General features: G+C 41.7%; 2 protein-coding genes across 2 annotated transcripts; both read left to right on the top strand.

The window, feature by feature from the left end:
- The first annotated feature begins 7,062 nt into the window (after nt 1-7,062).
- LOC137163303 (olfactory receptor 6C74-like) lies at nt 7,063-8,007 on the top strand. The gene has a single exon (XM_067563491.1). The coding sequence runs from the start codon at nt 7,063-7,065 to the stop codon at nt 8,005-8,007; it is 945 nt and encodes a 314-aa protein (XP_067419592.1).
- Nucleotides 8,008-13,089: 5,082 nt separating this feature from the next.
- On the top strand, nt 13,090-14,031 carry LOC137163302 (olfactory receptor 6C75-like). The gene has a single exon (XM_067563489.1). The coding sequence runs from the start codon at nt 13,090-13,092 to the stop codon at nt 14,029-14,031; it is 942 nt and encodes a 313-aa protein (XP_067419590.1).
- Nucleotides 14,032-14,334: the final 303 nt, after the last annotated feature.

The following is a 14,334-nucleotide window of genomic DNA, read 5'->3' as shown; positions in this document are numbered from 1 at the left end:
ATAACTTTACAAAATTTGGCCGTTTTCAGTCGATGGGGTGGGGGACATCTGGATTTTTCCACTGTTTCCCTTTCCAATTTAAATTGTTTTTCAATTTTTAAAATTATTTTTGCTTGTTTGTTGCTGTCAGGAGTTGTTTGATGACTTTTTTGCTTATATGTTTTCCGTATTATTTTGAAAAACCATTTTCCATGTCAATGGATGGTGTTCTGATTTTGTGTATTGCTTTTTGGTTTGTCTTTGCTTTTAGTTTATCGCTTTTTTGTTGGGAGATTTTGGTTTCATTTATTGGTTTTTCAGTGTTTTTTTTTTCATTTTCTTTTTTTCCCATTTAGTGTGTTTAGATTTCAGGTTTCACTTTTATTTATGCTTCATTTTTCTCATGTTATCAATTTGATTGGTCCTTTTAACAACATGGGCAGATTTTTCAAAATGGGGGGAAAAAAAGTTAAATTTATTGAGGGTTTTGTGGGGTTTTTGTTTTTTTTTTTTTTTTTTTTTGACACCCCAGATTTCATCTTTGAAAACTAGTCAGTTTTCAAATGGAGAAAAATGTTAGGGCTAGTCTACACTTAAAACTAACAGCGACACAGCTGTACCGGAATAGTTCTGCCACTGTGAGAGCACTTACATAGTTGCGTTATGTTGGCAGGAGAGAGCTCTCCCACCGATAGAATAAAACCACCTAAATGAGCGGCCGGTGGCCATGTCAGCAGGAGAACATCTCCCGCCAACATAGCATTGTCCACACAAGTACTTATGCCCTCAAAGTGCCAGGGTAGACCAAGCCTAATTATTCACAGGAACGTTTTCAAAACCAAACATCAGCCCGTTTCAGAACTCCACCGAATGAAGGGGTCTGTTATAAGAGTTAAACAACATTTTAACATTGGTTTTCAACCTCCATTCTTTATGCTTTTCTATTTCATTTTTGGAATAAACAGGTGATCCCTCTAGGTATCATAGAACCATAGAAGATTAGGTTGGAAGGGATCCCGGGAGGTATCTAGTCCAACCCCCTGCTCAAAGCAGGACCAACCCCAACTAAATCATCCCAGCCAGGGCTTTGTCAAACCGGGCCTTAAAAACCTGTAAGGATGGAAATTCCATCACCTCCCCAGGTATTTATCTGCATCTCTAAGCACCTAAACACCGTTAAAAATCTGGCCTTTCTTTACCATTCTTTCTGGAATCTGGTTGGAATAAAACAAAGGTGAAATATTTTAAAGGTGGGTGGGTAGAAAAGAAACCAGAAAGAAAAGCTGCCTGGCTCCCTTTGTTATCCTGGAATGCCTCCTAGTGGCTACACTGAAAATAACTTTTCACCCCTTTAAAAAAAATCCTTTTCTGAATTCAGTGAATTTCTTTGCAAACTTTGTCGGTTGGTTAATTTTTAGTGTCTCATCACTTTTTACATCCTGGATCATTGCTGTGAGGACAGAGGTGTTGAGAGGATCCTGGAAATGTTCCAAACTGTCAGTTTAAAAAAAAATAAAATAAAATAAAAATTCAAGGGTTGCAAAAAATGCCTGAAACCGCGGACCTTGGGAAACTCAAAGATTGAGAAAGGAACTGAAGACAGTCATGGGAAGAACATGCCAGGTGCTAAAGGGATCTTTAATCTAACAGAGAAAGACTGAAGAACAAAAGTAGGAAGTTAGAAACCAATCAAATTCAAACTGGAAATAAACCACGTCTTTTTAGTAGCGAAGGTGATTTAAGGTTGGAACAAACTACCAAGGAGAAGTGATAGATTCTCCATCTCTTGGAGTCTTCGGACCAAGACTGGATTCCTTGCTGGGAGATATGCTTTAGTTAAAACACCAGTTATTAGGATCAATACAGAGGTAACTGGGTGTAATCCCCTGGCCTGTGACATACCAGGGATCAGATTACATGACCCCATTGATCCCTATTGACCTTAAAATCTGTGAATTTGTTCATGGAAGTAATAGTCATACATTGGGCAAAATCCAGGCCTCCTTTGATCCACTCAAGAGAATAATGGTCTATTAAGGTTGCTCTCCCCAGGAACCTTCTGCAGAGGTTAACAGTTTACCTAGATGAAAGTTTCATTGAGATCTCTACAGAGGATTCTTGATGCATACCTCTGCACATAAATAGTCTGTTCTGGGAATAACCCTCCACTGAAGTTTGCCACCATCCAGTAAGACCCTCCCCTCAAAAACACAAAGTCCTTTTAAGAAGCTGGACTGGGGACATAGCCGCCAAAGAAAAAAAAAAAGATTTGCCCCACGCACTCAGATGTGCCTTCCCTTGCATCTCGATCAGTCCTGCTGTCTTCTGTGTGGCTGGATTGCTCTGGGGTAGCGGACGGGTCCTGGGTCTCAGGGAGAATGGACACCCCACTCTCCTGCACCCTCCTCTCCTCATCCTCATCCACAGAGTCCTCCTCATTCGTCCTGAACTGGGATTCTTCGGAGGCGTCAATGCTGCGTGGTGGCACAGTGGTGGGGTCCCCGCACTCTATAAGTAGCGTTGCATGGCCATTAGAGTCTCAGCAGCACTAACTGAAAGCCCACTTGGGCCAGTGAGAGAGCCTCTTCGTTGACTTTGAGATCCTCTGGAGCACGGGCTGAAGGTCTAAGATGGCTGAACCGAAAGATTAAAAATGTAGCCCTCCAAATCATGTCCCTATTCAATGTAAAGGGGAAGGTGGAAAGGCGTGAAGCCAAGGAAAAGCATCAACATTTGTAACAAACATGAAGTGATACAGCAGTGTGGAAAAACACAGCTCAAGGAACATGAACATCTCCTGTTCATGTCCATGGGACGTTGTCTTACAACAAAGTCATAAAGTTGTTCTAACAAAGTTATCGAAGTTATTTTTAGTGTCAGTATAGCTGTCTCTCTTACTACCCATCATCTCAGAAGAAAGATAAAAACATCGTACTTCTCCAGCATGGTAGGATGTCATGTCTGTTTTCAGGGTGTGGAGTGGTAGGACACATAGCCACCGTGAAGGTTTTGTTGGATGGGGAATGAAGGAATTCATACCCAACACCTCCTGAAAGCCTGAACTGCTATAATGCAATTAAAGAGCAGGTTAAAAATGTGGATGTGGGGTGCTAAAAACTGTAAAAGAAATGATTTTATTCTCCTTGCCCATCCTGTGTTCTTTTGCTTTCACCGAAAGTTGTGTGCTTGGGTCTAGTGGCCCTGGCAGGATTTTTCAAAGTGCCTTCAGTTGTTAGGAAGCTAACTCTCAGAGTAGATGTTTGTTCTGTGTGTTCACATATTCTACATTCAGTTGCTCTGTCCTTATTAAGGTCTGAGTTCTTGTTTTGACATGTTTGTAATTGATTCGCTTAAGGACGAACCACATATCATGAACCACACCATGGTAGCAGAATTCCTTCTCTTGGGTCTGACCAATGATGATCTTTTAAATATCTTCCTGTTCATGGTTCTCTTCATTCCTGCCTTTTTGATCCAAGGGGATCATCTCCATCACTCTGAAGCAATGCAAATATTCTGTAGCCATTCCTTGTCTTGCTGGGAAAATGAGTGAGTTGGCAAATGGAGCCGCAGAAGCCCTTGGCTTCTCCCTGCGGAACAAAGAAACATAACATCATCCTACGCTTTCCTCAAAATTTCAGAAGGAGGGATCAGAAGGGAGGACTCCGAGTGTTGTTAGCGAAGCTCATTAGCTAATTGGTCTCAGGGGTCCTAGCCAAAATTGAGGGACAAGAATACCAGACACTATAACTATTATATATGAGCTCAGAGAGGAGAGGGATTTTTTCATAGAGGCTGTGATCACTCGTGTTTATCTCCATGATCAGTTACATAGAAAGATAGATAGATAGACAGGGCAGAATTGAAGCCTCTTAATTCAGCAGCTGCAGGATACGTGTGATCATTGCATATATTTCTAAGGTCTCCATCACCCCAGAGTCTGAGTGAGGATGTACAGAAGATGATTGCTGGGGTGGGATTTTAAATGATGTTGATTTGAAGAGCCTTGTGGTTAATATTATTTATTGTTTTGTGGTACAAGATTGAGAGAGGTGCACAGCCCCAGATCTGAAAAGACACAGGGATTTTCTCCAGGTTCTCTTGGCGAGGCGGAGAGCAGCGGTCCCGGCTGATGAATATTTGTGTCCTCACTGTCCTGTCTCCAGCTCTGTAAGTACCTCTCCATGAGCACCAGCATTTTAGCTGTCTTGACTGAGCCCACGTTAGGACTCTATTGACTGTTTTAGGACCAGACCCAGTAGGTCAGAGCTGTCGGGTCTGACTGATTTAAATTTTAGCCCTTCAAACCATGCTTTTATTCAGTAAGAAGGGAGGTGGATATTTGTGCGGGAAGAGAATGAAACCAAGGTTTTGGAAAGAAAATTCTTCCTAACTGGGAACCAGTGTGTCATGTCATGCAATATCTGGCTGAATCTGCAGACAGCTTAAAGCAATAGCTTGCAGAGGGACAGACGCTTCTCCCGTTCACTTCTATAGGACTGAAAACCAGTGAAGTTATTTTCAGTGGCAGCAAAATGGTCTATCATGCGGCCTTCCCTTTATCAGGAAGTTAGCCAGTACATGCATTGGCACTATTGGGTGTCGTCTCTCATTTCGGAGTGGGGGAGAGAGAGAGAGAGAGAGAGTGTGTGTGTGTGTGTGTGTGTGTCAGAGTCACCGATAATTGGGGTGGGCCAGAAGAGTTGACATCCAAGATCTTGTCAGCCTGAAGCCCGAACCACCCCATGCACTTGTAGGTCTGGTGGAGAAGCAGGAGAAAACAGGATGAGTCAGGTAAATAAACTCCTGTGTGCCTGACGTTGATCATCGTAAAATTCTAGAGCAGCTGATCTGGGACTTGATTGATCTAGAAATACAGGAGGGTAACAGAATTGATTTCAGCTAGCATGGGCTCATGGACATAAACTCTGCTCAACTAACCCTGTATCTTTTTGTTTAATGACCTAGCCGGTTTAGTTAATAATGGTGATGTAATATGATTAGACTTCCAGAAGGCTTTTGATGTGATACAGAGTGACAGAGAATCATAGAAATATAGGTTGTAAGGGAACTCGAGAGGTCATCTTTTCCATCCCCCTGTGGTGAGGCAGGACAACGTATACTTAGACCACCCCTGACAGGAGTTTTATTTAACCTATTCTTAAAAACCTCCAATGATAGAGATTCCTCAACCCCCCATAGTAACGTATTACAGAATTAAACTATTCTAATTTTCCCTAATAACTAATCTAAATCTCCTTTGCTGCGGATTACTTGTGCCCCACCTTCTACATTGAAAATAATTGATCACCATTATCTTTATAACATATTGGAAGACAGGTAGCTCTTCCCTCAGGTTCTTTTCTTAGAACTAAAGATGCCTAGGTTTTTTTAGCCTTTTCTTGTAGGACAGGTTTTCTAAACCTTTCTTCATTTTTGTTGTTCTCCTTTGGATTCTCTCTAATTGGTCCATAGCTTTCTGTAAGCGTGGAATAGAGACTTGGACAGTCCACTCCAGCTGAGGTCTCTCCAGTATGGAGTCGCTTACCTCCTTTGTCCTACATACGACAGTCCTGTCACTACATCCCCAGATATTAGCCTTTTTCAAAACTGCGTCACATTGCTTACTTCTTTGTATTTGTGATGCACTATAACCTCAAGATCCCCTTTAGCAGTACTACCTCCTTGCCAGCTAGTCCCCATTTCGTAGCTATGCATTTGGTATTTTTCCTCCTAAGTATAATACTGTGCACTTGTCTGTATTGAATTCCATCTTGTTGATTTCAGACTAGTTCTCCAATTTGTCAAGGGCGTTCTGATTTCTAATCCTGCCCTCCATAGAGCTAGCAACCTCTCCCACCTTGATGTCATCTGCAAATTTTACAAGCAATACTCTTCATTCCATTAGCCATGTCATTAATGAAAATATTGAATTGTACCAGACCCCGGACAGATTCCTGTGGGACTTTACCACCCCCCTTTCACAATGATCCACTCATAGCTACTCTTAGAGTACAATCTTTGAATTAGTTTTGCACCCACCTTATAGTAATTTTGTCTACACCACATTGCCCCGTTGGCTTATGAGAATACCATATGGGACTGTGTCAAATACCTTACCAAAAACAAGGTATATTACATCTAGAGATTCCCAATCATCCATCAGATCAGTCACCATGCAAAAGAAGGAAATTAAATGGGTTTAGCGTGATTTTTCTTGACATTCATGTTAGCTAAGATTTAACACCTTATTATCCTCTTGGTGCTTACAACTTGATTGTTTAATAATTTGTTCCAGTATCTTTCCAAGTACTGAGGTTAGGCTCTCAGGTCTATAAATCCCCCAGTCCTCTTTGTTTCCCCTTTTTAAAGGCGGGTATTATTTTTAATTTGATTTTTAACACTGTGATTAACAAACTAGAATGATACAGAATTAGCGTGGCACATATTAAAGGGATTAAAGTGTGTCTCACTGAAAATCCTCAAACTGGAATTGTATAAAAGGAATCACTGTTGAACGTGGGTGTTTTTAGAGGGATCCCACAGGAATTGGTTCTTGGCCTGGTCCTTTTAAATTATTTTTATCAATGACCTGGAAGAAAAGAAAAACAAAACTTTCAATATTTAATTATTGGAACAATTTTCCAAACTTTGTGGTGGATTTTCCATCCCTAGAAATTTGAAAACAAAGATTGGATGTTTTTTGAAAAGCTGTGATCTCGTTAATTCAAGGAAGTCCCTTCTTCTGTTCTATATAGGAGGCCAGAACAGAAGATCATACTGGTGCCCTCTGGTCTTTTATCTGATGAAAAGTTGTGGTAAAACCGATGAATTTTTAGAATAAATTATTTTTATTCTTCCTTTCTCTCTCTCCAGCTATCAATCATTCTCCTCTGAAATCCTGTGCTTGGTTTTAGATGCTATGTCAGGTTTTTTTCATAGTGCTCAAGTCTTTTGGGCACCCAACTCCCGTTGAAGAGATTAGTTCTATTTATTTTCAGAATTTTCCTGCAAGCAGTATGTCTTTATTGGGCTATCTGACTTTGACATGATTTTATTTTTTTCTTTGAAGGTGAGTGAAGAATGAAGAACCACACCACGCTGGTGGAATTCATCATTGTGGGATTTTCCAACGACCACCATGTGAACATCATCCTGTTAGTGGTTCTATCAGCTGTCTTCTTATTGACTGTGGTGGGTAACATCACCGTTGTCACCCTCTCCTTCGTGGACCATCGCCTCCAATCCCCCATGTATTTCTTCCTCAGGAACTTCTCCCTCTTAGAAATCTGCTTCAGCTTTGTCATCATGCCCAGATTTCTCTACAGCCTCCTGACAGAGAGAAAATCTATTTCTGTCCCTGGTTGTTTTCTTCAGTTGTTATTGTTCTTTCTCCTGGGAAGCTGTATATTTTTCCACGTGGGTATGATGTCCTTTGACCGCTACATGGCTATCTGCCGTCCATTGCATTATGGCACCATCATGAATGGCCGGGTCTGCTTCCAGTTAGTGCTGAGCTGCTGGGTGATGAGTTTTTTTATAATGTTTCCCCCAGCATTTATGGCCGTGCTGGTGCCGTTCTGTGGTCCCAATGTCATTAACCACTTCTATTGTGATACAGCCGCATTGCTCCAACTCTCCTGCATGGACACAGGACACATTGAGATCATGATCTTGGTTTCAACTTCTGTTCTCATACTTGGAAATTTCACAGTCACTGTCATTTCCTACGGTTGTATCATCACTACTATCATGTGCATCCCATCCACCACAGGAAGGAAAAAAGCCTTTTCCACATGCTCTGCTCACCTCCTGGTGGTTGTGATATTGTACAGTAGCTCCATCTTCAGGTACGTCCGACCGAGTCAACGGGGCGCACGGGACTTTGACAAATTTGTGGCCTTTTTCTTCTCTGTGGTGGCCCAGATGTTAAACCCCTACATCTACGCTCTCCGGAATGAACAAGTCAAACAAGCTCTGAAGGATGCCTGTGGCAGAGTATTGTCTAAGTGTTCGAGGCTCTCATGAAAATGCAGAACTCCAAAGATACAGGCGTGTCACGTACATGGATGTCATTGACTTCAGGCCAGGCTTCCAAATGGACTTGGTGGGTCCTGAGTGGTACACAGAAGTGAATTTCTATCCTCATATCTAGATTCATATGATATAAGGCCGGACTGGACAGGTAGATCATCAAGTCTGACCTTTTGTATAAAAGAGGCCTTAGAATTCCACCCAATTAGCTATGTATTGAGCATAGTAACTATTGTCCGATGAAAGCATATCTTCCAGAGTGGAGTCCAGTCTTGATTGGAAGCCTTCAAGAGATGGAGAGTGTACCGTGTACTTGGTTGTTTCTTCCTAAAAAGGAATTTTTCCAGGATTATTCTTGCTAAAATTAATAAATGACAAGTTTTAGTTTGGGTTGAACTAAAGAATATATTTTTAATACCCAGCTTAATTTAGGGACAAAATATCATTTGAAAAGGCAAAAAAGAACTTTTCCTTTGTAAAATCTTGAAACAAAATGTTTTGAATTTTTCAAATTAGTTTTTTACAATCTTTTTTTTTTTCTTTTTGGCTAAAACTATTCAGATTGAAGTCACAAATGCTTTTCATTGACCTGACACTGCATTTTTTAGAGTGTAAATTATTCATCTGACAAATTTCACCCAGTTGTATTTCTAATTTCAATTTGCCTGGCTTTAATGTCCAGTCAATGGATCTTGTCCTGCATTTCTCTACTAAGTTGTTGTAGGCAAGTTGGTCCCTGGATTTTAGAGAGACCAGGTGGGTGAGGTAATGTCTTTTACGGCACCAACTTCTTTTGGTAAGAGAGGGAAGCTTTCAATCAACACAGAGCTCTTCTGATCTCCCACATCTGAAGAATAGCAGTTTGTTGCTCTAAAGCTTGGCTCTGTTACCAGAAGAAGTTGGTGCAGTAAAGGACATTACCTCACCCATCTTGTTTCTCTGCTAAGGGCACTTCCTCTGTAAAAGCAATAGAACAAACACGCTCTTTATATATTCAACCCACACGAGAGATGAATGGCTCCTCGCAGAGTCTGAAACAGCTATTTACTTGCTAAGATTTGTGCATATCCTGTTGAATTGGTTACCTCATTTGTCATACCCTGCCTTGGTCTGCGTGTGTGTAACATTTATATATTATGCTTTGTCTTTATGAATTCGTAGTAATAGTACTGTTTTTCTTGTAATTCTCTACGATACTCAAATTGAGGTCAACATTCATTTCCACTGAACAGTAAACATATAAAAAAGGAGAGAACCCTGGCCAAATGATTGCTTTCCTCTTTCATTTTGCAAAGCGATATTTTCAAAGGTGCAAGTGGAAGAGGGGGGAAAATCCTGGCTCCACTGAGGTCTTTCTTGCATCAAAGGTCATTTTCTTAGCTTGTCAGTTGACAATCTCACCAGACCCTTTGTTTGCCTTCACAAAGTTTGACACTGCATCAAATATGAGCAACTTTTGTTCAGTTAAACCAGGGAGGCAGCTTATCTCCAAACTTCCAGTTCTCTCTCATATCCTATTTGTACACTGACTCCATCCTCTCATTGGCCGGTGATGGCAGCCTACATCACCCACTTTACATTTTCAGAGAAGATCCTCCATGCAACCCCTCATGACATGAAAGAGCACCCAGTAAACACCTGCTAAATATCTCATTGACCTCCATCAAACTCTCCCTTGCTGTGATAGCTAGCAAACAAATTTGACAACACTGGGACAGCTGTTTTGCTTAGACCACTGTCCATAACATTGACCAACATCATCTCAATCTTTCCTTATTCTCCCGTCTTTTTTCACCTGTTGTTTCTTGGCTTATACCATGTATACTCTTTTGAGCTGGGACCATGTCTTTGGTCTGAGTTTGTACAGTGCCTAGCACAATGGAGATTGCGGTCTATGACTGCCGCAATACACATTATAGATAATAATAATACATGAAATCAATGGGAATTTTTCTAGTCACTTCAATGGGGACAGGATTTCACTCTTCTCATTTAATTTAAATTCACCTTCAATGCAACTTGAAGTCATAACTGATGTTTTTGTGAATCACCCTTGTACCTGTTCAGAAAATATTCCCTTTAGACGTGACTGAAAAGAGGGAAAAGAACGGAAAATCTCCAGCATAAAGGCGTAAGTGCAAGGTATTGATGTGAGGAACATGGTTTACTCCCGTTGTTTTGCAAGGAAACAAATGACATTGTATGATGTGGTGTGTTAAAACAATAAAACTTCTGTTCTCAACATGCTTCATTCTTTTAGGATAAGTTCAACTGCATTCCACGGTCAAGTGGTCCTCTGGTTGTTAGGACGTTCTGGAGACTAGGAATCCAGAAAGAGACAAAAATGTCTGTGCTGAGGGGCTGTATTAATTATGCTATCATTACTTTGATGGGTTCTTTTATATGTGATCACCCCAGTGTAAAAGCAGAGAAGGATGTTCTTATGGTTAAGAACTAGAATCTCTCTCAGAGAAGTTAGTTTGAACCCCACGTCACACTGAAGTTCTGTGGGTGATGGATGACTGAGTCTTTTAAAAAATCCCACCTTCCTCACTCTGTCTCTCAGTTCCCCATCTCAGAAATGGGGAGAATAGTTGTTCCTCCATCTCTTTAGGGTGAGGTTGTCAGATCGACTTATGTCTGAATGAAGATACTTAGGTGTCAAATGGGATTTTCACTAAGTCACCTAAAATTAATTGATTTCAACGAGAGGTAGTTGCCTCCGTGCCTTTAAAAATCCCACCTGGTGCCTACATACTTTGTACTATCTGACCCTCACGGTCTTGTCAAAGGTCATGGAGAGGGTCTGTGGCAGAGGTGGAAATTGTACACACGTTTCCTGAGTTGCGTTCTTACCGCAGTGGCCTCAGTCATACGAGCACCTGATTTTATGCCTGTTTTCTGTTTCTTTTCCATGTCTCGCCATGAAAATTAGTGACCTGGGAAAAGGTGACAGAACCCTTTGACTTCCCCATGAGGAAGAGTGAAACATAATGTTGTTTTTAGAAGAAGACATCAGATGTGAGCTCTCAGAGTGTTGTTTATCTAATTGGTCTCAGGGTCCCAGCTAGCAATTACAGACAAGTGCACCAGAGGCTTACAACTATTATATATAGGAAATGAAACAGGAGGGGGTTATGTGATCCAGGCAGTGATCACCAGCGTTTACCCGTGCAATCTGTTATTCTGAGAGGCATAAATTGACAGCCCTAAATCGGATCATCTTAGTTCAGCAGGTTCAGGACCCGTGTGATCATTTGGTTCTTGTTCTGTATAGTTCTAAGGTCTCCGTTATCACAGGGTCTGAGTGAGCATGCACAGAGTATGATGGCAGGGGTGTGGTTTTAAAGTGATGATGCTTTCAAGAGCTCTGTGGGTTTCTGATTGCATCAGTTTGTGGTGTGTGGTTGAAACCATTGTCTAAGATCCCAGTTCCGTTGTGTTAGAGTAAGAGGGCATCCGTCCCCAAAATGTTCAGGCTTCATGTAAAATGAGAGACAAATATATGGCTGCGATAAAAAGAATAGTTTGGGCTTGGGGAGTACGTTTTAAGACTGGGAAACCTATGATAAACTGAGGTAACATACAACGGCTGCCATTCTTTAGTGCCTCATAGATTGCAGGGCATTGATGAGATTTGAAGATGGATTTGAAGGCAGGCAATGGCTTGGTAGATTTTTACAAGGTATGAATCTTTGAGATTACCTTTCAGTTTAGGAGAAAAAATGCAACTACCATTATTCTAGGAATCCCCATTACGGGATATAGTTAATTAGGAAAATTCTAGATTTCTTTCTTTGTCTTGATCAAGTGGTATTCCGGAGCCAAAAACCTTTGCAAAAAGTCCCCAACTCTTCGTTGCAAACCTAAAGTAATCAATGATATGGTTTATTGCAAAAATGGGCACCTTGGAGGAATAAAGTCCCTCAAGCTCCTGGAGAAATACTGTTGAAAAAGTAGAACTGTTGAAAGAGGAAGGGTTTGGGGAGGCGCACGGGATGCTGTCTGAAAAAAGACAGGGAGTTTCCCCACATTCTGTTTGTGATGCGAAGAGAAGCCATCCCCACTGATGAATATTTGTGTCCTCACACTTCATGTCTCCAACTCTGTAAGTATCTCTGCAAGAGCACCAGCATCTTAGCAGCCTAAATCCAACCCCCATTTGAGCCTGTGGAAAGCTCTCTATTGGCTTTGGAGAAGTCTGGATTGGACCCCTGAAGGTCTAAAAGGGGTGATCCAACTGAAATACAATTTAGCCATTCAAACTATGCTTCTGTTCAGTAAAGGGGGAGGCAGGTGGCACTGGCAGGTGTCTGAGGGAAGGGAGTGAACACAGGAGCCTCAAAGGAATAACCTTACTAATTTGTAACGTCTACCTAGTTATGCATACAGGCTGGAAAAAAGAGCTTGTCTCAGTCACTTCTGTGGGACTGTGAATACCAATGAAGTTATTTTCAGTGGCAGCATAGCTCTCTTGTCCCTTTAACAGTAGTGTCCGATTTCAGGTGGGGTTGGCTCTTGGCCCTGTACTTTTAAATATTTTTATCAATGTCCCGGAAGAAAACAAACAAACAAAGCTTTCACAGTGAGGGTATTTAGTCTTTGGAACAACTTCCCAAGCCTGGTGGTAAATTTTCCATCATTAGAAATATTAAAACAAAGGTTGGATTTTTTTTTTTTAAATGCTATGCTCCAGTTCCAATAGTAGTTAATTTAGGGAAATTCCTCAGTCTATTCTATGCAGGAGGTCAGAACAGATGTTCACACTGGTATCTTCTCGCATTTATAATGTGTGAAAATTGAGGTGAAACTTATGAATTTTTAAAATAAATCATTTTCATTCTTCCTTCCCCTCCAGTTCGTGCACGCTCTCTCTCTGCAACTATCAGTCATTGTCCTCTGAGATCCTGCGTTTGTTTCTGGTTGCAAATCAGGCAGATCCCATGTCTGCTTAGGCACCAAACCCCCATTGAAGAGATTTGTTTTATTTATTTACGGAATTTTCATCCAGGCGTTCTGTCTCTATGGTACTATCCGCTCTGTTTTGGACAAGTTTTCATTTTTCTTTGAACAAGAATGAAGAACCGCAGCACAGTGGTGGAATTCATTATCTTGGGACTGTCCGATGACCACCACGTAAACATCCACCTATTTGTGGTTCTATTAGGTTTCTTCCTGTTGACCCTAATAGGAAACCTCATTATTGTCACCCTCTCCCTGATGGACCATCGCCTCCAAACCCCCATGTACTTCTTCCTCAGGAACTTCGCTGTCTTAGAAATCTGCTTTACCTCCCTCATCATGCCCCGGTTTCTCTACAGCCTCCTGACAGAGAGAAAATCTATTTCCCTCCCTGGTTGTTTCCTTCAGATGTTGTTGGGCTTCGTCCTGGCTGCCTGTATGTTTTGCCATGGGGCTGTGATGTCCTTTGACCGTTACATGGCTATCTGCCATCCCTTGCGTTACGGCACCATCATGAATGGCCGGGTCTGCTTCCAGTTAGTGCTCAGCTGCTGGGTGATGAGTTTTCTTTTAATTTTTCCTCCAACATTCATGGTCGTGCTGTTACCATTCTGTGGCCCCAATATCATAAATCACTTCTGCTGCGATACAGCCGCATTGCTCCAACTCTCCTGCATGGACACGGGACATCTTGAGGTCATGATCTTCGTTTCAACAACAGTTCTCTTACTTGGTACTTTAACAGTCACGATCATTTCCTATGGGTGTATCATCTCTACTATCATGCGCATCCCATCCACCACGGGAAGGAAAAAAGCCTTTTCCACCTGCTCTGCTCACTTCCTGGTGGTTGTGATTTTGTACAGTAGCTCCATCTTCAGGTTCATCCGACCAGCTCAGCGGGATGTGAGGGACTTTGACAAAATTGTGGCCTTTATGTATTGTGTGGTGGCCCCGCTGTTTAACCCCTACATCTATGCTCTCCGGAATGAACAAATCAAAGAGTCCCTGAAGGATGCCTGTGGCAGAGCATTTTCTAAGTGTCTGAGGCTCTGATGAAAATCCCACACTCCAACAGCACAAGATGGAAGTGAACCTGGACGGTCAGTGACTTCATGCCAGGCATCCGAATGGGTCAGAAGCAGTACACAGGGATGACTTTATTTCACCACATCTAGATTCATGAGGCAAGACCTGTAAGGTCAGTCCTGACCTTCTCTAACTCAGGCCTTAGAGTTCCACCCAGTTAGTGTTGCACTAATCCTAGTAACCTGTGTCTGTTGAAAGCCTGTCTTCCAAAACAGCATCCGGTCTTGATCGGAAGACTTCAAGAGTAGGAGAATTCAATATTTTCTTGGT

Source organism: Emydura macquarii, unplaced genomic scaffold (genome assembly GCF_026122565.2).
Source record: "Emydura macquarii macquarii isolate MOO-44397 ecotype Brisbane River unplaced genomic scaffold, CSIRO-AGI_Emac_v2 contig_2506, whole genome shotgun sequence".
Classification (NCBI taxonomy): Eukaryota; Metazoa; Chordata; order Testudines; family Chelidae; genus Emydura; species Emydura macquarii.
The sequence above is the reverse complement of the archived record's forward strand: the minus strand, read 5'-3'. Positions and strand labels throughout refer to the sequence as shown.